The sequence below is a fragment of the Prionailurus viverrinus genome, chromosome B3, assembly GCF_022837055.1.
Source record: "Prionailurus viverrinus isolate Anna chromosome B3, UM_Priviv_1.0, whole genome shotgun sequence".
NCBI classification, from domain to species: domain Eukaryota; kingdom Metazoa; phylum Chordata; class Mammalia; order Carnivora; family Felidae; genus Prionailurus; species Prionailurus viverrinus.
The window spans coordinates 69,887,681-69,907,438 of record NC_062566.1 but is presented as its reverse complement, the minus strand read 5'-3'; the positions used below and the strand labels follow the sequence as shown (position 1 = coordinate 69,907,438).

At 54.3% G+C, this 19,758-nt stretch overlaps 2 protein-coding genes across 5 annotated transcripts in view; one reads left to right on the top strand and one right to left on the bottom strand.

Annotated features, from left to right (window-relative positions):
* NRL (neural retina leucine zipper) overlaps window positions 1–10,664 on the top strand; it is a 30,116-nt gene extending 19,452 nt beyond the window's left edge. For 2 of the 4 annotated variants that reach the window (XM_047862094.1, XM_047862095.1), the window contains exons 2-3: window positions 7,947–8,354; window positions 9,261–10,664. In XM_047862094.1, the coding sequence (XP_047718050.1) occupies window positions 7,974–8,354; window positions 9,261–9,593 (714 nt within the window). In that variant the 5' untranslated portion in view covers window positions 7,947–7,973 and the 3' untranslated portion in view covers window positions 9,594–10,664. Of the gene's footprint in view, window positions 1–5,129; window positions 5,208–6,093; window positions 6,321–7,946; window positions 8,355–9,260 lie in introns of those variants that run through there. The other 2 variants (XM_047862093.1, XM_047862096.1) reach the window with 2 other exon arrangements.
* Window positions 10,665–12,734: 2,070 nt separating this feature from the next.
* On the bottom strand, window positions 12,735–17,490 carry CPNE6 (copine 6). The gene is made up of 15 exons (XM_047862092.1): window positions 17,319–17,490; window positions 16,722–16,901; window positions 16,311–16,385; window positions 16,072–16,146; window positions 15,842–15,925; window positions 15,661–15,750; window positions 15,199–15,303; window positions 14,886–14,972; window positions 14,606–14,665; window positions 14,208–14,341; window positions 14,068–14,122; window positions 13,923–13,974; window positions 13,461–13,594; window positions 13,080–13,316; window positions 12,735–12,872 (listed from the first exon to the last, which is right to left on the bottom strand). Exons 1-15 carry the CDS (start codon window positions 17,484–17,486, stop codon window positions 12,735–12,737), a joined length of 1,674 nt encoding a protein of 557 aa, XP_047718048.1. The 5' UTR covers window positions 17,487–17,490.
* Window positions 17,491–19,758: the final 2,268 nt, after the last annotated feature.

The window sequence follows — 19,758 nt, the reverse complement described above, 5'->3', positions numbered from 1 at the left end:
ATTCTTTCCTCCAGTTCCTACATTCGAACTCCGTCCACACCTATTCCACTTCAGACAACTGCCTCTTTGGCAACCCTTTGGGCCTAAAGGTGTGCATGCTGGTCGCAGCATGGATCTACTGAAGGTCATCATCTCTTCCCTAATGCTGCACCTGCTCTCATGGTTCCCTATCTCAGTGAATAGCACCAGCATCTAGGCAGCTGCTCCAGAGGAACCTGAATCAGTCTAGGTTATTCCTTTCTTCTCTTCCATAGCCAGTCAGATGCTAGGACCTTTGGATTTGTACTTCATAATTAGCTCTCAAATCTGTGTCTATCCCCATGGCCACTGCCTTAGTTCAGGACTTACCTCTCACCTGGCTTCAAGTGATATCTTCCAAGCCACCTCTTGGGCTGCCACCATTCCAAATGCCACTCCTTCTCCCTCCCACCAAGCTACCCTCCAACTCTTCACAGAAGTTCACTTTGATGAGTTAAAAGAGAGAGGGGTAATTTTTATTGTGTGGACACTAGGCTGGGCTCTGTGCCAGCAGCTTTACATGCATTATTCCATTCAGATTCACAACCATCCTATTTTACAGATGTGGACACTGAGGCTTAGAGAGGTTAAGTCATTTGCTCAAAGTTATATAGCTGGTCAGCAGGAGAAATGAAATCTGAATCCAAACCTTTCTGACTCTAATTACCAAGTTATTTCCCCCCTCCAATCCTATACTGTTCCCTTGATTTATCATTAAAAGAAAATGAGATCATATCACTCAGACTTAAAATCCCTCAAGGCTCCCTACCACATGGCAACTGATGTCCTTTATAATCTGACTCCTATTTATCCAACCTTTATCCCTGCCACCTTCTCTCCTATACACCAAACTGCAGTTTCCAGAGCACTTCTGTGAACCTTTTCTGCTCTTCAGACTTAAATTAAACATCACCTCCTTTGTGAAGTCCGTTTGATTCTTAGTATTAACATCTATCTCATCCGTGTTGGTTTTATACTGTGTACATATATATATATTAATATTTTTATTTATTTTTGAGAGACAGAGGATGAGTGGGGGAGGGGAAGAGAGAGAGGGAGACACAGAGTCTGAAGCAGGCTCCAGGCTCTGAGCTGTCAGCACAGAGCCCAATACGGGCTTGAACCCACGAACCATGAGATCATGACCTGAGCCAAAGTTGGATGCTCAATCGACTGAGCCTCTCAGGCGCCCCTACATACCTATATTTTTGAACTTATCACACTTTATTATAGTTGTTTTTGTATCTTTATAATCCTCACTTAAGTGTTAGCTCCTTGAAAGGAGGGCCCAAATTTTAGTCTTGTTGTTATTTTATCTTAATTTGGCCTTATTTGGTCAGCTAATAAGTGCTGTTTGAATGAAGAATAAACAAGTCTCATGTTTCTGAACACTTCTCCCCCATTGTGTCCTTTCTTAGCTTAAGGGGCTCCCATGAGGATTTCCTTGTAGTGTCGATTCCCTTTATTCATTTATTTGCTACACTTTTATTCAGTTCCCTGGCCCTCCTCCCAGCCTCCCAGGTCTACCAGCTGGCCCAGTGTTTGAAGCACACCACCAGGGGGCAGGGTGTGACCAGCCTTGACCTGGTCTGCATTTTCTTCCCAAGGCCCTCTGGGTCTGGCCCTTGGACACCTTCCTGAGCTCCTGTAGTGGATGCTATGGTGTGTTGCCTAGATCCCTGCTTCAGGATCCAGGTTTTCATTGTCCCAGCCTCGGAGTGGTGGCTGCTAATGGCTCACAGCTGTATACTTCCCTGAGACCTACCTGTGGCTGAAGGGAGTGGTGTCACCAAACACAATACCCCTTTCCTTGGGCAGTGTGTATCCAGTGACTGATTGACGCAAGGGTACAAAGCCTGATCCCCTTTCCTCAATTTGGTCCATCTGAGCTCCAGAGCTCCTGTGGGATCGGCTGAAGTCTCTGTTCTAATGCAGTGTATTTCCACTTTTCCTCCTGCCCAGTCCTGCTTTTCTCACTCCTTTTGAAAATCCTCCTTGGTGAACCACCTGTATACAGGTTTCCATCTCAGAGTTTGTTTCCAGCTTAAGATATCCCCCAAACTCAACGTGGATACTGCATTAGCCCCCTAATCCCACTCTGATTCCATTTTGCCTTCTAGATCCAAAGTGATCTTTCCAAACAAAATCTGATCTCATCATGGCCCTGCCAAAAATTCTTTAGTAACTTCTCACTGTTCTTTGAATAAAGACCAAATCCTAACCTTGGACCATGAGGCTGTGCTAGATCTGGCCCCTGCTGACATTGCCACCGTCACCTACCACCATTCTTCCCACTTCCTTGGCTTCTTCTACTCTCTGGCTATATTGGTCTTTTTGTCTGTTTGTTTTGTACTCATGTCTCCTTCCTGCCTGAGCCTTTACATATATTGTTCTTGCAGCTTGGAATCCCAACCTTCTCCATACCCCCGGACATGGTCACTTCTTACTCACCTGGCTGGTCTCAGTTTAATGTGTCTTCCTTAGGCAAGTTGTCCCCTCAGTGCTGCCCTTCATTAGATTAGGTCTTCATGAAATACAATTTCATAGTGCCTGCACTTCTCCTTCATAGGACTCACCTCAGTTATAATAGTTTATTTTCACATAGGCTCCTGCCTAACATATGTGGGGCGTGGGGCAAGAGTACAAACAGAGGGTCACAAACCTTGTGTTTTAAATATTTAAAATGTAGAACTCATGCTAACAAACTATTAAATAAAATATGTTCTATTCTTATCCCTTGATAATATGTACATGATGGCCTGGAATTTGGTTCAAAATTGAATGCAGATTTGGATTTTATTTGGAGTCCTTGGGATTCTGCAGCAGAATGTGGTGGGTGGTATGGGGAGAGGATGCACTGGGCCACTGGCCTTTGGGCCCTCTTCTCTTCCCACCCCTGACACTGTCTTGTCCTGTGAGGGGCCTCACATGCATAGCTGTAGACCTCCCTGTCTACACATCCCAATTCTGTCCATGACCTCCTATAAATAGTCACCCTTAGCCGGCTTTTGGGTCTAGGGATGTGTGTACTGTAGTGTGGTCCACTTCCGGAAGGGCCTACCTGGGGTAGAGGTCCATGTGATCCTAGAAGTGGGCTTGGAGCCCTTTGGACAGGGAATTCCTGGGTATCTGGAGTGTGGTCCAGAATGGGGTTGGGTGTGGGCAGAGGAGGCCTGAACTGCTCACCCCATGGGGTGGGACACAGCCAGAGGAGAGCCAGAATGGAGTCTTCCAAAAGCACAGGGCTTAGGGCAGGGGCTACTCTTGCCTGGGCCTAAGGGCAATAAATTGATGCTTCTCTGTTTCATCAGTAGGTATGCTCCACGAAGGCAGGGCTGGTGTCAGTCTGATGTACCGAGGTATCGCTAAAGCCTAGCACAGTGCCTGGTGCTTAATAAACACTTGTCAAATGAACATACCAGGCAGGCCAGGAAGAGGTTTGAAGATTTGGATCCATTACCGAAGATCTGGACACCAAAGGCCAGAACTTCTAGGGCTTACAGGGAATTATAGGCTCCAAATATGGGACAAATATGGGAGTGCAGGACAGAGGAGATAGTGATGGCACCCTGAATTACTGACTCCGTCTCCTCCCTTCCCTCTCATTTTATATCCCCATTCTCCCGGCCCTTTATCTGCCTGGCCCTTCTCCCCCCTTGTCCAACATCCCACAGCCCGCTGTGTTTCCTCTATGGCCTGACCGTCTATCTGTCTGTTCCTCTGCATCTGTTTCTAATTCTTGGGCCCCAGTCTTACTTTCCTCTGTCCCTTCCTTCTACTGCCTTTGTTCTTCTGGTCCCTTGTTCCTACCACCTCTCTTTTTACCCCTACTCCCTTCTTGGTGCTCTCCAGAAGACCTCGTCTCTCTTTTAGTTTGTCATGGCCCTTTGCCCACCTCTTCCATGTGCCTACATCCCTCCAACTCCTTTCGTACAAATCTGTGGGGAGGCACCGACTTGTTCTGCCTTCCATCCCAGGTCTATACCTACTGCCCCCTCAGCTAAGCCTTCTTGCCTCCCTTTCTCTGTTCTGTCATTTCTGAAGTCCACCTGCCTTCATCTTTTTCATTCTCATTTCCCGGTCCCCAGATGTCCTCGAGCCAGTCAGTCTCAGTACGCATCTCCCAGGCCCTGGTTCCACCCCCACCAAGGGGGCCCATTAACTACCTCTTGGGTCCCCACTGGCTGCCGCGGCCTCTCGTCTCTGTGCCCTTGCCCATTTCCTCTGGCCTAGCCCTCACTTCCCGGACTCCTTTCCCTAGTCAGTGGCACCTGGTCTGAGCCCTGAGCGGCTCAGCTTGCCTGAGCTTGTTTAGTCTGACTCTTTTAGCCCGTTAGCAGCTTAGCCACCCCCTCCCCCAAACCTTTCCTTTGAGCCCTCCAGTAAACAAGAAGATCAGCACAGACCTGACAGCTGCTCGGGGGCAAGTGTCTGGACAGACCAGGCATGAGAAAGGGACTGCACTCAACACTTCCTATTTTTTCTGCAGCACAGGAAGTTCTGGGGTCTCTTTCCTGGCTATGTGCCTCAAAGCCACATTCCATGGACATGTACGCGAGATTCCCTGGTCTCTATGATCCCCATTCCCATTAAGTGGCCTTGTTCCTAGGCTCTGTTCTTCTGCAAAAACAACTGGATCCAGGCAATCACACTGAGAAGCCTTACTACTTGAATAACTACCGTGGTCTCTGCTCCACGAAATGCAGAACACATGTGGGAAAAGAATGATGTCATCTGATCTAGATCTTCTTATATGTGCGTACAGAGCATGATGGGAGAGACCATGCACACACACAGGGAAGCTGAATTGACTGTAGGTATTCTGTAGACCAGTGGTTCTCAAACTTCAGTGTTCATCAAAGTTGCCTAAAGCCTTATTAACACACAGATTTTTGAGGGCGGGGGGGGGGGGGGTCCCAAGCCCAGAGTTTCTGATTCAGTAGGTTTGAGGTGAGGCCAGAGAATATGCATTTCTAGCAAGTTCCCAGGTAATGCTGCTGGTTGGGGCCCACACTTTGAGAACCATTGTTTTAGGCCATCTGAACCTATCAGCTTTTCACCCAACACCTAAGACTGGGACCGTGTTAATTTTTATAACTGATGATCTTTAGGGCTGATGGACACCCAGATCTCTGACTTGGGACAGAGGACTTGTGAACCCCACAGGAACATTTGGGTATCCTCACCAGGTAGGGAATAAAGTTCTATTCTAGTACACACCTTGTTTTAAACAGCTTCAGACAGGTTTAAACACCTCCTTAGCTAATTCCTAGTATCCCTGTTCCAACTTCTACTCAGGGATAAGAGCTCTAAGAGGTGTTAGGGGATTAGGCTGAAAATGTAGGTCACCCCCTAGCCATCTGGGAACCAGGATGAGTGAGAGAGGAAGAGAGAGGGACGGAGACACACGCAGGGAAAAGGCGAGAGGAAGCAGAGGGCGTGTGAGGGCAGTTACAGAAGTCAGATGGATTGGTGGTGATTAGATTTCAGTGTCCCGAGGTGGCCCGGAAAGAAGGAGCAGAGATCCCCACTCTCCCTTCTCCTGCTCCTTCCCGCTGGCCTGCCTGTCCTGGGACTGGTCATCAAGAGTGGGAGAGGCTGCGGATTGGGTAGCCAAGTCCTAGCGATTCACCGTGGGGACAGTTGCCTGTCCTTCTAATAGGATAGCTGTGAGGAGTGTGTGGCCAGTCACAGTGGGAGTGAGGCAGGGGGCCAGAAATGTGAAGATTCCTGAAAGCAGAACCACTGACCCAACTGGCTAGGTGAAAGTGGGTTCAGACCGTTTGTATTCCCCAAAACAACTGCCAAGGCACTGTAGAGCATTGGAGGGTGAGGGCGCCGGGAGCTTCTCTGGGCCTCTTTTCCAGTCCCAGGTTCTCAATCACTGAGGGCTGCGGGTGGTATTCACATGAGGGTGGCTGACTGGGCCAATGCAGCTCTCTGTACCAGGGAACTGAGCACCTGTGAGATGGACCATCAATGAGGAACTTTATTGGGGAAAATGCCCCCTTTCCTTCCTTGAGAACAGGCATACTCATCGTCTTCCCTCTTCTCTTTCCCCCCTCAACCCCCCAGGCCAATGAGATATGCAAATGATCCCCTTACCTCATTGGCTGCAGGCCTGAGGACCACAGATGACCTCAGAGAGCTGGCCCTTTAAGAGTGCCCTGTGGGCTCAGTGCCCACAGCGCCTTGTTCTGAGCACAGAGGCACCAGACCCTGATCAATGGGGTCTCCAGTCTCTGAGGAAACTGTGCCTGCCTGGCTCTGACACTGACCACATCATCTTTACCATCCCCCAAGTGAGTATATTTGGGGCCTACCTGGGTGCCAGGCCTCTCACCTATAGCCTCCGCCTCTGTCACCTGCTGTCTGCTCTCTGCTGTCTATTGTCAAGAATCCTCACACTTCTTTACCCTGCCCCACTCCCACCTGGCTGGCTTTATGTCCCTTACTGCTATCACATCAGAAAGATAAATAGCCCTCCTCACTTATCTCTTCGTTCAGTTCTCTCTAGACACCTCTCTCACTGTTTCACCATAGCCTCCCTGCCAAGGATCATTCCTTCAATCTGTTCTTTGTTCCTACCACCCCTGTCCTCTCAAGGGTGAGGGGTTCAGTAGATAGGGCAACAACCCTTCCCTGGGACAGGAAGACACAAGGACTTGTCCTTCCTCTCACCTCTCTGGGCAGAGCCTGAGGGTATGAGATGTCTAGAGAGAGAGCTACGTAGGCTTGGGGTATCAAGATGGGACCAGATGCCAAGCACTGGGGATAAGCACTCCCTGCCTTGCCCCTTCGGGGGCTGGCAGTGGGGCTATTGGAACTGGAAGCTGGGCTAGAGTGTGAGACTTCTGCCTCAGGAAGGATTCCTGAGGTCATCTAGCCTGAGGTTCCTCAGGTGAGCACACACTCTGCATGATAACAGGGAGGAGAGCTCCTGGGTGACATAAGTTTGGGATGCTCTGGGTTGAGGTTGAACAGATGGTTTACTGAAGGACTTCATAGATTAATATGTTGCTGTGCTTTGTGAATCTGCAAAACGTGGGGATAGGAGGTAGCATTTCTCAAATTTATCTGAGCATCGACTTCTTCTTGGGTATTTCTCACACTTGGTGTTTCCTGGAACACTCTTTGGGAAATGGGAAGGTCTAATTGCCTTTATTGAACAGAAGGGGAAACTGGGGTCAGGTGAACCGTCCAAGTTCATACAACATAGCAGGTTCTGAATAGAAGGAGGAAAACCAATCTTGGTTGGTTCTCTTTGGAGAGATTGGCTTGGGGAAAGATGGTCACCACTCAGTCCTGATCTTGCTAGAACTGACTCTAGGACCTTTCTTTTTCCCTTGGAAAGTCTCATGCTGCTATGCAAGGGATTAATTGATTGATTAACCCACAGAATAGATGTGCATTGAGGATCTTCTAGCGCAAGGCATTGGCCTAGGTGTTCTGAGAGAGAGATATAACAACGTTATCCCTATATATTAAAATTCACCTCATACATACCTTCCCATTGTCCTAAAATAGACACCTACTCTGTTACAGTTAATTAAGCAAAAATTTTTGATTGCTTGGAAATGGAATGATGTCTCTTGAGATGACAGAGCCTCTCAGTCTGTCCCAGCACTAGAGTTGGGAGTACTGCCATATTCCTCTTGTTTTTCAAAGCTCCCAGAGGCAACAGTGGGACCAGACTCCATGCTTTCATCTTCTTCAATCAGGCCTTTAAGCTGCTTGCTGGAGCCCCTGCCAACCTGAAAAGTTGCCTCAGTCCAGAGGTGACTATTTAGGGAACAGGGTTGTACCATCGCCCCTGCTTTCCAGAACTGTGGCTCTCCAGAACACTTGGACTTTGGAAGAAGGAGGTTCCCATAAGGAGGCTGGCAGGCAACCTCCAGGTGCTCCAAATCTCTCTTCTTTTTTTGCAGGTGCACCCCTCCCAATCCAGCCCCAGAATGGCACTGCCTCCCAGCCCCCTGGCTATGGAATACGTCAATGACTTTGACTTGATGAAATTTGAGGTAAAGCGGGAACCCTCTGAGGGGCGATCTGGCCCCCCAACAGCCTCACTGGGCTCCACACCCTACAGCTCAGTGCCTCCTTCACCCACCTTCAGTGATCCAGGCATGGTGGGGGCCACTGAGGCCCCCCGGCCAGGCCTGGAGGAGCTGTACTGGCTGGCCACCTTGCAGCAGCAGCTGGGGGCTGGGGAGGCACTGGGCCTGAGTCCTGAAGAGGCTGTTGAGCTGCTGCAGGGTCAGGGGCCAGTCCCTGTTGAGGGGCCCCACAGCTACTACCCAGGAAGCCCGGAGGAGACAGGAGCCCAGCATGCCCAGGTGAGTGATCAGTGAGTTGGTTTGAGGGAAGGCAGGGTGAGGGAGGACAGCCCAAGAGAGGAAGGAGAATTCCTGGAGAGGGTTATGGATTGGACAAGAGACAGAGGGCAGGAGAAGACAAGGGCCCTTGAAAAAAATCAGAGAGAGAAAACTATCTTCTGCCCCCTCCCTTTTCCCCAAATGGAGAGAAATGAGTAGTCTAAACCAGGAGGAAGAGGGAGAAAAGATTAAAAGAGGACCAAAAGGGGAGAGTTGAGAATTAAAGGAGAGCCGTTGATTACGGGAGGCAAATATACTCCGTCTGTGGAAACCAGGGAAAGAGTTGCGCTTGGAATTGAGTGGAGTTGAGACAGCGGGCACGGGAATGAGGTTGGCCTTTTCAAGACATCGTGCTTCCCCAGCCCCCAACCTTCTCAGGAAGGATTGGGACTCATCCTATTAATTATAGACACAGATGGGGGTGTTGAGGGCATTAGGATGTAATCCAAATCCGTTGAGGGTCACAGGGTTGCGGCCTTCAGGACAGGGGAGCGAGGTGCATTGACGGGGCGGGTTCCGTCTGGGCCGTGTCCGCCGGACACCCGGTGAGCCTGGAGCAGGACGCTAAGGACCTCGCTGCAGCGGCGCGGATTTCAGGCGCGCGACCCGCTAGCCAGACCGTGGGAGGCGGGGCCTGCAGTGCGGGGCGGACCCAAAGGGGGAGCGCGCCCCTCGGGGAGGAGGGGCTTGTTGGGATCTGGGGCGGGGTCTGGACTGCGGGGTAGATTCTGAGGAAGGGCGAGCATCTGGTAAAGGTGGAGGCCGGGGGCGGAGCCTTCCCGAGGGCGGGGTAGTCCGGCTCGAGACCTAAGTGTGGAGCGGGGAGGGACCCCGCGCTGACCCGCTCTCTGCCCTCTCCCTCTGCAGCTGGCGGAGCGGTTTTCGGACGCGGCGCTGGTGTCGATGTCTGTGCGGGAGCTAAACCGGCAGCTGCGGGGCTGCGGGCGCGACGAGGCGCTGCGGCTGAAGCAGAGGCGCCGCACGCTGAAAAACCGCGGTTACGCGCAGGCCTGCCGCTCCAAGCGGCTGCAGCAGCGGCGGGGGCTAGAGGCTGAGCGCGCCCGCCTGGCCGCCCAGCTGGACGCGCTGCGGGCCGAGGTGGCCCGTCTGGCCAGGGAGCGCGACCTCTACAAGGCTCGCTGTGACCGGCTGACCTCGAGCGGCCCCGGGGCCGGGGACCACGCCCACTTCTTCCTCTGAGTTGCTAGGGGCCGCCGAGTGGTGTAGTAGGTGGGTGGGGGACACCACCTAGAAGGCCACTTTGCCATTCACTAGATGGTTACTAGCGCCTTCTGGTGCCACTCTATTGTATGACTACATAAATATGCCCGAACTTCCTGGACCCTCAAGGCATGCTCCGACGTTAGAGGCTGGTCATTTTCTGGGAGAGAGGTCTTCGCAGGCAGGCAGCATACACAGCCCTCCACCTCCTGTTCCGCCCCACTTGACCAGGACACTGAGATCTGGAGGAGCCGGTGCCCGGACTGTTGTGGTGGGGGGCGGGTAAGAAGAGGCGCGGATGATAGCTGGGTGACAGTGAATGGGAGGAGAGGGAGTGGTGTGACTTCCCCCTCAGTTTAGATTTTAATTCAAGGTTTTCAACCTGTAGTGCATTAAGGTGGTAATTAGCAATGAAGCAGTATTTTCATTCTGAGGCTTGTAAACACCCCATTTTAAGACTACTGCATTTTTCAAGATTTCAATCACCAACAAGACAGACTAGGAACTCTATCCATGAGGCTTTCATCCTATCCAACCCAGTGGCCTCCAGGGCCCAGAACAGCAAAGGTCTGAGGAACTGTAGGGGTGGTTGGTGCCGACTGGGAGAGAATTCTGGGCAGGAGTCTGGAGACCTGGGTGCTAGGGCCAGCTCTGCCACAGGATACCTCTGTCACCTTGAGAAAATCACTTGCTCCCTGGGTTTTGGTTACCTCATCTAATCCTGGATTGGATGACTTCTGACACCTTTCCAGTTTTGGCATCTCCTGGGTGTAGGAGCCCCAAGAGTCTTCCCAAGAACCCCCCAAGACAACCTCACCAAAGGGACTTCCTGTCCTGCTCCTGCTTCCTGATTGCAGCCTACGCGGTGGATGAGCCCATGCGCTGCTCCTCTGCTGCTCTCTCCAAGCTGCCTTGGCCTCCAGACCTGCATAGGGTACCCTTGCTACCTCCTGCCTTGCTGAGGGCTGAGGTGAGCCTTTGCCCAGCATGACAAGATGCTGAAAGAGTGTGGTTTTTGTGAATTAAACTTGAAGTTCAGGCAGAACTTTACACTATTGGCTAAATGTTCTTGCAATTTAAGAAGTGTTCATTCTTTAGCCTGGCTCCTGGTTCCTGTGTGTGTGTGTGTGTGTGTGTGCGCGCGCACACACACACGTGCGCGCACTGTGTCTCAGTTCTGGAGGCCCAATGAAAATGGGGTGGAAGCGTGGGGATTGGGCCAGATGGAGCCTCCTCCTCCCACCACCACTGCACAGAAGCCGAGGAGCATCAGTGACTGGGCCAGACCTATGGCTATCCTGAGGTCCCACAGTTGCCATGGTTACCCAGCCCTTTGGTTCATCTGCCTACAGAGAGAGTAGGCGGGGGCTCTGGGCAGAGCAGAGGCATTGAGCTGGGAGCAGCTACCTCACCAGCCACTGTCGTAGGTCCTCTAAGGGACATAATAAATAGGGAGAAGCAGTCGAGGGTGGGGAAGAGGCTCCCATATGTCTCTCTTCCTTTCTGCCCCCTCTATCCACCCCCTCCCCAGCTGTCTCTTCCCATCACAGTTCTTGTTCTCTCCTCCCCCTCCTCTAGCCCAGCTCATCCCTCTTCCACTCAGGAGCCTGCAATGGGAGGCATCTCCTCCATCTCCCCCAGGATTTCTTTCTCTTTTCCTCTCCTTCTCTACCACTGGCCACCGGCCACCCTCTCTGGCTCTGGCTCCTCTATCTGAGTGGCTCACAGAGCCTCTCCTCCTTCATCTCCTTCCACATGCATCATTGAAGAAAGAGGCTGGGGCAGGGAGGGTCCCTCCAGGGTCCCATCTCTTCTTCTCTTGCTCTGGATATCACCTGTGTCCTCGCCTGCTCTCTGGAGCTGCAGTCCAGACCCAACACCGCTCTTGCACACCTTCCTTAACTGGCTGGGTTCCTGCACAGCACACACATGGGCAGAAATGCCATTCACAGGCACCTACCCCCATACACGCAATCAGCCCACATAAGCATACACCTGAATCTCAAGATGAGGCTCACATGGATACACTTCACAGAAGCTGCACACTAGTGATTAAGAGTGTGGGCACAGATGGGTTTGGGCTCAAGTTCCAGGCCCACCAGTTCTTTGATGATGGGTGAATTTAAATGGAACATCACTTGATTTGTGAGAGTGGGTACATTTAAAGCACGTAGCACAAAGTTTAGCACATGCCAAACAATAGCGTTTTACTGCTGTTGTTAATGTTATTAAGAGTACCCAGCCTGACTTCCTGAACCATTACATTAAGACCACACTCATGGACAGGCAGGGATGTGCAGTGCATGAGCACACACATTCGCACACCCAGGAAAACCAGGCTGCACAGACCTTAGATGCTCCCTTTATATTCATAATTCATTAACAGACCTGCTGCCCTCCTTCAGTCCCCGCCCAACACCCCTTCTCGGCCCGCCCCACAGCTGTGTGGGGGCTGGAGTTCAGCTCATGGGGGACTCAGCTGGGCTTCTCTGGAGGCAGCTGTAAGAGGGCATCAACCTGCCCCTTTGACAGCCCCTTATTACCCACCCCCCCCCATCTCTGGTAATTAACCTTCATGGTGCTGGGCCCCCTGGGGTTGGGAGGTGAGGGTAAGGGCTCATCAGACCCCACTGGCACACAGTTGGGGTGAAACTGCTGAGATACCAAGCTGCTGGGGAGCTCTGGCTCAGATTTTGAAAGGTGCTGGTCCTCGTTTCTTAATGGCGTGTATGGTTGGGTGGGTGTTGGGCATCTGAGACATGATGGATAGAGGCTGAGGTGCTAGGAGTGGTTCCCTTTATTAATGGCCAGAAAGTCAGGATCACTGAAGAAAGTCACAAGGCTGAGGGGTATGGGGCCTGGAGAGATAGAGCAGGGCTCACCACACACTTCCAGGACCTAGGGGGCACAGCCGGTCCAAGAGGGAGAGGCACTGGTCACTCGAATCACAAGGGTCAGGACAGGCACCTGGGACAGGGGGGGATAGTCATAAGCACCTTCCTCTACACAACATTGAGCCCAGATGGGCTCCACCAAACACCACCTTGCACCCCTGTCCACCCCTTTGGGCCCCCAGGACTCACTGAGAGGCTGAGGGAGTGTCGGTCCGGTAGGAGGCAGTCACGGGCTAGGGCTGGGGGTCGTGGCCGGTGTGCAAGGCCTGGGAGCCCCTGGGCTGATGCCCTGGCTGGCGTAGTACTCCACCACCTGCCTGGGCACCTCAGCCAGGACACACTTAGCAAGCGCAGAGGGTGCGGCCTGGGAGTAGGGGCGGGGACGTGGTTGGGGGGGGCGAAGACTGGGGGGGGGAGAGGCCAGGCGAGGGGGCGGGGCTTCGGGGTGGCCATATGGGCTCCATCCAGCCTCCCTCACAAGCCTTCAACCCGGTTTGGGAGAGGCTGGTCAGATTGGAGGGCCTGAGGAGCTGGGGAGTCCTTTGGCCAGTGGGGGGCACCAGGCACTCACATCCTTGAAGTCCCGGAAGGGCACGAACTGGACGATGTCGCGGGCCGCGGGCACCCCTCGGGGGCAGCGCAAGGTACCGTCGTCGCCATCCAGCAGCCGCATGTCTGAGAAGTCCGCATTGCCCACACCCACAATGATGATGGACATGGGCAGGCGGGAGGCACGCACGATAGCTGTGCGTGTCTCGGCCATGTCACTCACCACGCCGTCGGTGAGCACCAGCAGCACCGAGTACTTCTGAAAGCAGACAGAAGGGAGGAAGGGTAGGCTCTGTGTGTAAGGGCTTTGGCACCCACCCCAAGCCCGGCCCTGGCCCTGGCCCCAGGCCCACCAGAGGACACCCAGTGGGGTAGTGCCTGGTTGCCTGCTTCGTCTCCTCACCGTGGCTTGGCCAGTGCTCTGCTCTCGCTGAGCTGGCTCCGCCACGCGGTTGATGATGGGGGCCACGTTGGTGGGGCCATAGAGCTGGATCTGGGGTAGGCACCGTCGGTAGGAGGCGATGACCCCCGAGATCTCTGTAGGCCAGGAGGTGAGGCCAGCAGAGATTAGCAGGGAGCCCTTCCTGACACCCCTTCCAACCAAGGAGGTCCTTCCCTATCTCAGGACTGCCTGGCCCCTTAAGTTCCTCACTAAGCAGGAGAGTTGGATGGTCCAGGCTCTGGGAGAGGAGGGTGGGCAGATGCTGGGTCAGGAGCTGGGAGTCCCAAATGAAGACAGGAGCTGAGTGGGCCAAAGGGCAGGGGGCCGGCCCATGAGGATGGAATCTATCCCCCTGCATGGGGTGTATCAGCTGCGTACGGTGTATGGGGGGAGGCGGGGCTGGTGAAAATCTCCCCTCTTTACCTTCACATTCAGGGTTTTCCGGGTCAAAGTTGATAGCAAAGTCATGGGACACCTGTGAGGGTAAGGTGAGGGCAGCGAGAAGATGTCCTTTCCTTCCTTTCTGACTCTCCCACCAAATCCTCCCTTCCTCTCAAACCCAGCCTACCTCGAAGTTGGGGGGGATTCGAGCCCCAAAGCCAAATGCTGGAAACCGTTTATCACTGGGGAGAAGAAAAGCCGGGGGGGGGCATTGGGCAAGGCCTCTGTGCCCATCACCCCCCTCCCCTACCTCCCCCCGCCTCCTACCTGTCGTAGTCTTGGCAGATGCCTCCCACTGCACGCAGGGCTTGCAGGTAGTGGTTGGGCTGGCGGGGGCTGAGGCAGTGTAGGGACTGACTGCTCCTTGGGTCCCCGTTGGAGGCCGTGAAGTCGATGGCCACCTAGTGGAGGTGGAAAAGGGTCTCAGTGCATCTATGAGAGCTAACAGAGGCTAGCCCAGAGCTAAGGTCTGCAGGGGAGGACCCAGGTAAGTCCAGTCAAGCCCACAGGTAGCTTCATCATGGAGTGGGGTGAGGAGTACAGGGTGACAATGCTAAGGCTCATGAGCGGCCCCAGCAGGGGCAGTGGGGATTTGGGGCTCCTTCTGTTCGTGATGTGCTTAGCCCCTTCCTCTTGCCTGTGTCCCCCGTCCCCTGGGTCTTTACCGTGAAGCTGATCTGGCAGCCGCCCATGATATAATCCAGGAAGGTGTGCACCTTCTCCACCTAGCAGGAGAGGGAAGAGGTAAAGTAGCAGGATGGTCTTTTGAGGAGGGAGCTGAGGGGGGCGGGCTTCTGTGGGGAAAGTGGAAGGGACAAAAGTGTGTGAGGTTGAAGTTCCCAGTGGGATAGGGCAAGCCTTCTCAGTTCCCAGAGGAGGAGACACTGGTCTTTGAAAAAAGGATTGAATCTGAGCAGCCAGCTTGAGGCAGGCACCGGAATTTACCGTGCACTGGGCCAGTACCACGGTCCCCGAGCTCTTGTAGTTCTTCTTCTTGTCCCGGTACTTGGGGTTGATACAGTCCCACTGCATCTAGATCCCACACACCCCACAAGTCTACAGTCACAATTCCATCAGGCAACCCCTGGTCTCCCTTCCAGAAGAGCCTCCCAGAGTAAGACCCCCATGGCTCAGTCCTTAGACCGAGCCTGGGAACTTTCCACCCCCTCGTCCTATTGTATGTAATGGGCTCTTCAGCACCCTTAGAATTCTCCCAGGGATCTGGGTGGGATTCTGGGAGCTAGGGTCTTTGTGGCACCTCCTGCCCAGGGTTTGCCGTTCCTTCCTGCATCTCCTGGAATGTGCTGGTGAATTCGCCGATGAAGTCATGCTTCCCGCTCGAGTCATAGTCATACACCAGGAACTGAGAAGGCAAGGAGGGGAGGCAAGAGGGTCAGAGTTGCTTTGCAGTGGTTCCTGGGGGCAGGGGATGGACTTAGGGAGGTAAGGGGCTAATAGTCCCTAGGCCCAAACAGATGTCCTTAAGCTGCCTAAAGAGGCTACCTGCTGAACTTTATTCTTTGGCTCAATCTGGCAGGGACTTTGGCCTTGATAAAAGGCACACATTGTAGGAACACTGAACTGTGACTGGGTCTTTACCCCACAGTGGGAAGGGCTTATCACATGAGGGAGGGGAAGGGGCTTGACACGCTCCGGAGGAATGTCTCAGACAGAGGCTAGATGCTCCAATAGGCTGCCCTTGCTTGGCGGGGGGCCTCACCTTGAGAGGCCGGTGGACATCACAGCTGCATAGGGAGTGCAGGGACAGGCGGAATGGCTCCCAGCTGGGATTCAGGTTGTTCTTCACCACCTTGGAGAGGCACCCGAGAGCTGGTCACCTTCTCTCTAGGTTTCCCTGCTCTGCTCTTCCTCCCTCCTTCCCCACAGCTCCAGGCACCAACCTCCGTCCTCCAGACGAGCTGGTCACTCTGGTCCCCATTGGTCTTATAGATCTCCATGAAAGGGTCAGATTTGCTGAACAGATCCTGAACAGAGGAAAGGACCCATGGGCCTGATGAGGTCTGCAAGGGGAGGGAGCTAACACTGAGTAGGGAGCAGCACTGATTTATCTTGAGTGGGGGCCTCGGCTCTCTAACAGGGAAGATGGGGGCCTGGACCCTGGGTTTCCAACCTTGTTGTCCAGCTTGTGGGCTCTGAAGGTGAGTTGCACATAGTCATTGGTGCCAGATACCTCCTCAGCCACAATCTGCAAAGGGGAAACAAGTGCAGGATTCCCCCCTACCACACAAAGGGCCACCTTATGCCCTTTCCCTTAGGTGGAAGCCAGTCCTGGGCATGATGTTACCATGGAGGTCCATGCAGGGGCATTGAATGCCGTGCCCAAGGGTCAGTATAGGTGACTTTGCCTACCGTGATGGTGGACTTGCCCGCAGTCTTCCCATTCTTCAGCAGCAATGGCTTAGTGACCTTGGTTTGTGACACAATCTGGAGATGAAGGTAGAGGGAGATCCAGCTGTGACCCGCGCCCCCCCCCCCCCCCCCCCGCTTTGGCCAAGGAACAAGGGACAGGGTAAAAATATCCTTAGAGTGCTCACAGGGGCTATACTTGGGCTAGGGTTGGATGTAATTTCCACAGCAACATTAAGAGGTAGGCATACGACCCCCATTGTTTAGATGAGGAAACTAAGACTCAGAGAGGTTAAACATCTTGCCCAAGGCTGCACAGCCAGTGAATGGTGGAATGGGGTCCAAGCCCAGACTGAACTAGCTCCAGAGCTTATTCTCTGTTATTTTGGGGGTAGGGTGGATGAGAAGGCAAACCTGGCCCAAGGTGCATTCTGTAGAGCCGAGGAAGGTGTCATTGCGGGGGCTAGTGGCTCCATCCTCAGCGTCAAACACGTGGAACTGCAGGGGCTGCTTCTCCTCAAAAAAGTACTCAAGGGCCAGCACCCGAGAGAAAACAGGGCTGGAGCAGGAGCGTAGGACCTCTGTGTGCTCCACCTGTGGCAGGGGGCAAGGGCCCTCTGGGAACCCAGGCTACTTTTCCCTGCCCTGGACCACCCTGCTCATGCCAGGTTTCCTCAGGCTCCTGTATCCCCAGGGACTAGCTCTTCCCTTGTTAGGCTGACCCCCGAGCTCAGGCTGCTGCCAGCCCACTGGACCGTCAGTCCTTTGAGGCTCTGATAAGGCCTTTGGGAGCTGTGCCACAGCCGATCCCAGGACCCTGTAGGACTCTGTGGCTCTAAAATGGTTTGTGTTTGTAATGATGACCCACCTGTCTCCAAGGTTACCCCCACAGCCTAGAATAGGCCCCTCAGAGTCCTTACATTCTCCTGTGAGGCTTTCCTTGCCCCTTCCCAGCCCCTCCTCCTTCCCAGGCTAGGAGGTTAGTTAAGATAAGACCCAGCCCATTCTCACCTCCACCCACTGCTCATCAGAGTAGAGCTTGAGCAGCACGCAGGGGTGGGGCTTGGTGAGTGTGTCTCGGTCCAAGAGGCCATGGCAGGACACCCGCAGCTCCACCCGCGAGGCCCCCAGCGTCATGGCTGGGGGCTCAGGCACCCATCCCATCTCAGGGTCCGACATGTCACTGTGGGGACAGAGCAGATGGCCTGGACACTGGAAAGGGAACATCTGCCAGGGGAGGGGTCTGTCTTCTGGAAACCTGGGCCCCATGCCCCACCTTGTCCTGCTTCCTGAGGCCCTGGGATCTTACGGATCTCCTGCTTCCCCCCTACCCACCCCCACCCCTGCCCTCAGCTTAGCTTCCTTGGCTGGAGCTGTGGACAAGGAGGGCGGAGGACCTGAGCTTCCCACTCTTGCACAGCCCTATGCCTCTGTCACCCCTGCTGACCTACTATGCATGGATGGGGTTGGAGAGGGCTGGGGGTGTGGGGGGTTCCTGGCAGTCTTGGCTCCTAGGCCATCGATTGATCCATGCTTTCTGCTACCTCAGCACCTTCTGCTATTTCCCGACTGATGTTTGAGCCAACACTGCACTCAGTCTTGGCACGAGGGAGCTGAACTGGGGCACGGGGGTGGGGACATGGGTGGAGGAGCCCCTGGAAGTCTGAAGGGGATGGGCCGCAAGAATGGAGTCTGCAGTGGGCAGGAGGAGGCAGGTTGTAAGATGCCCTGCGGGGCTGTCCTTATCCACCTCCCCCTACTCATCTCCTGCGTGACTTACGGCAAGGGAGGGGTGGTGGGCTTGGGGAGTTAGAGACAGAGCCCCGTCCCCGCTGAGAGCTCCTCCAGGTTCCTGGCAGGGGCTCCCACTATGACAACTCCTGCTTCCCTCCCCACCTCCCCTGTTCTCACACTTCTTGGCAGCACTGGCACTGTCTCTTAGCGACAGGATTTTTGGGGAGCCACAACCCCCTCCATGCTGCCCGTGGGATGCACGCACGCCACCCTCCCCCAGCAGTGGTATCAAGCCTCGGGCAGCAGCAGGCAGGGGTATGCTGGCCCGAGTTCACGGCTGGTCAGTCCATCTATCTGTGTCTGTCCACATCTCAGGGTGAGGCTGTCTGATCCCATGTCGTGCTTCCCCCAAGCGAGTGTGCGTTGGTGTGTCTGAATGCCCCCACCCTGTGTGTCTGTGCCCTAGTCGTGTGTCTGTATCCAGGAGGGTGTGCCAGTTCCCGTACCTCCCTCAGAACCGGGACCCTTCTCTGGCTGGGTTCCCCCCCTCCCCATAGCGCGTGCCTTTCTGGATATGTGAGGGAGGGTCTGGGTGGGCGGGTGGGGGTCTCTGCCTTCCTGCCACAAGTCTCCCAGTTCTCGCAGGGCCCCTGAGATGGGCAGGTGCATGTGGTGGTGAGGGGATCGGGCAGGACTGGAGACCTCTCTGGGGGCTGGGGGGAGATGTTGTTACGGAGACTGGGCCAGGCTGGGCCAGGCTGGGGCTGGGCTAGGGAGGAAGGGGAGGCTCACCTGGGCTCTAGTCGGGGGGCTCCTCTCTCCGGCTCTCTGGCCCTGGCCCTGACTCCCTTGCTTCTCCAGCCGCTGGCGCCGGCTCCGGCTCCGGCTCTGCTGCTATTTATGGGGCCTGGATGGGGAGGGGTGGGGGGGCCGCAGCACCAGCTCCCCCCCGCACAGACCGGTTGGGAGGGAGAAGAGGGGAGGGGCAGGGCCACTGCCTGGGAGGAAGCCACAGAGCCGGGGGAGGAGGGCGGGCCGGGGGTGGCTCAGAGGCAGGACCCCCACAGACACAGTGACACACATCTTCCCCTTCACACCACACCCATGCACACATTGTGGCAGTGTGTGCACGCACACACATTCACACCAGGAGACGATGGAGACACACGCACCCACGGCTCGTGGGCTCACACGTATCCTGACACACACAGGCGCCAGCACCATAAACTCACTGTGACACCACGACAGTTACAGCCCTACGGATACACAGAAGGAAACACACCCAGTCTCAGCACTCTCCACATCGCGCTTGTGAAGGATATTCACAGTAACTCATAAAAGAACACTGGGCTATACTTGTCACACACACATACACTCATTCACACCAACCCAAATACAACAGAATGGAGATCTTCACATGCTCCTTAAAAACCATCCCATACCACGCTAAATCTCATAGCTTTGAGAATGAGGTCCAGTTCCCTCGCTGCTTTTCAACAGGGACACACAAGGAGATGCACACAATTGCTTAAGGACACACACAGTCTCCCATCCTGAGGCAGGGCTGCCACTAGGGACATGCGCTAAAGGACTGATTCCCGAAGCATCTTCTGGTGCTCACAATTCACCCCTCACCCCCCAAGATTCAACCCGTGTGGTCACATCCTTGTGGGAGGGGCCATGTCACACACAGATCTTGAGGAAACAAGACGTTAGT

Excerpts from the sequence above, each read along its gene's own strand:
- CPNE6 (XM_047862092.1), bottom strand. The coding sequence starts at position 17,486 with ATGTCGGACCCTGAGATGGGATGGGTGCCTGAGCCCCCAGCCATGACG. Across the intron at positions 14,342-14,605 it reads GCTGCCAGATCAGCTTCACG|GTGGCCATCGACTTCACGGC; the intron begins GTAAAGACCCAG and ends CACCTCCACTAG. Across the intron at positions 13,975-14,067 it reads GAATCCCCCCCAACTTCGAG|GTGTCCCATGACTTTGCTAT; the intron begins GTAGGCTGGGTT and ends TTACCCTCACAG.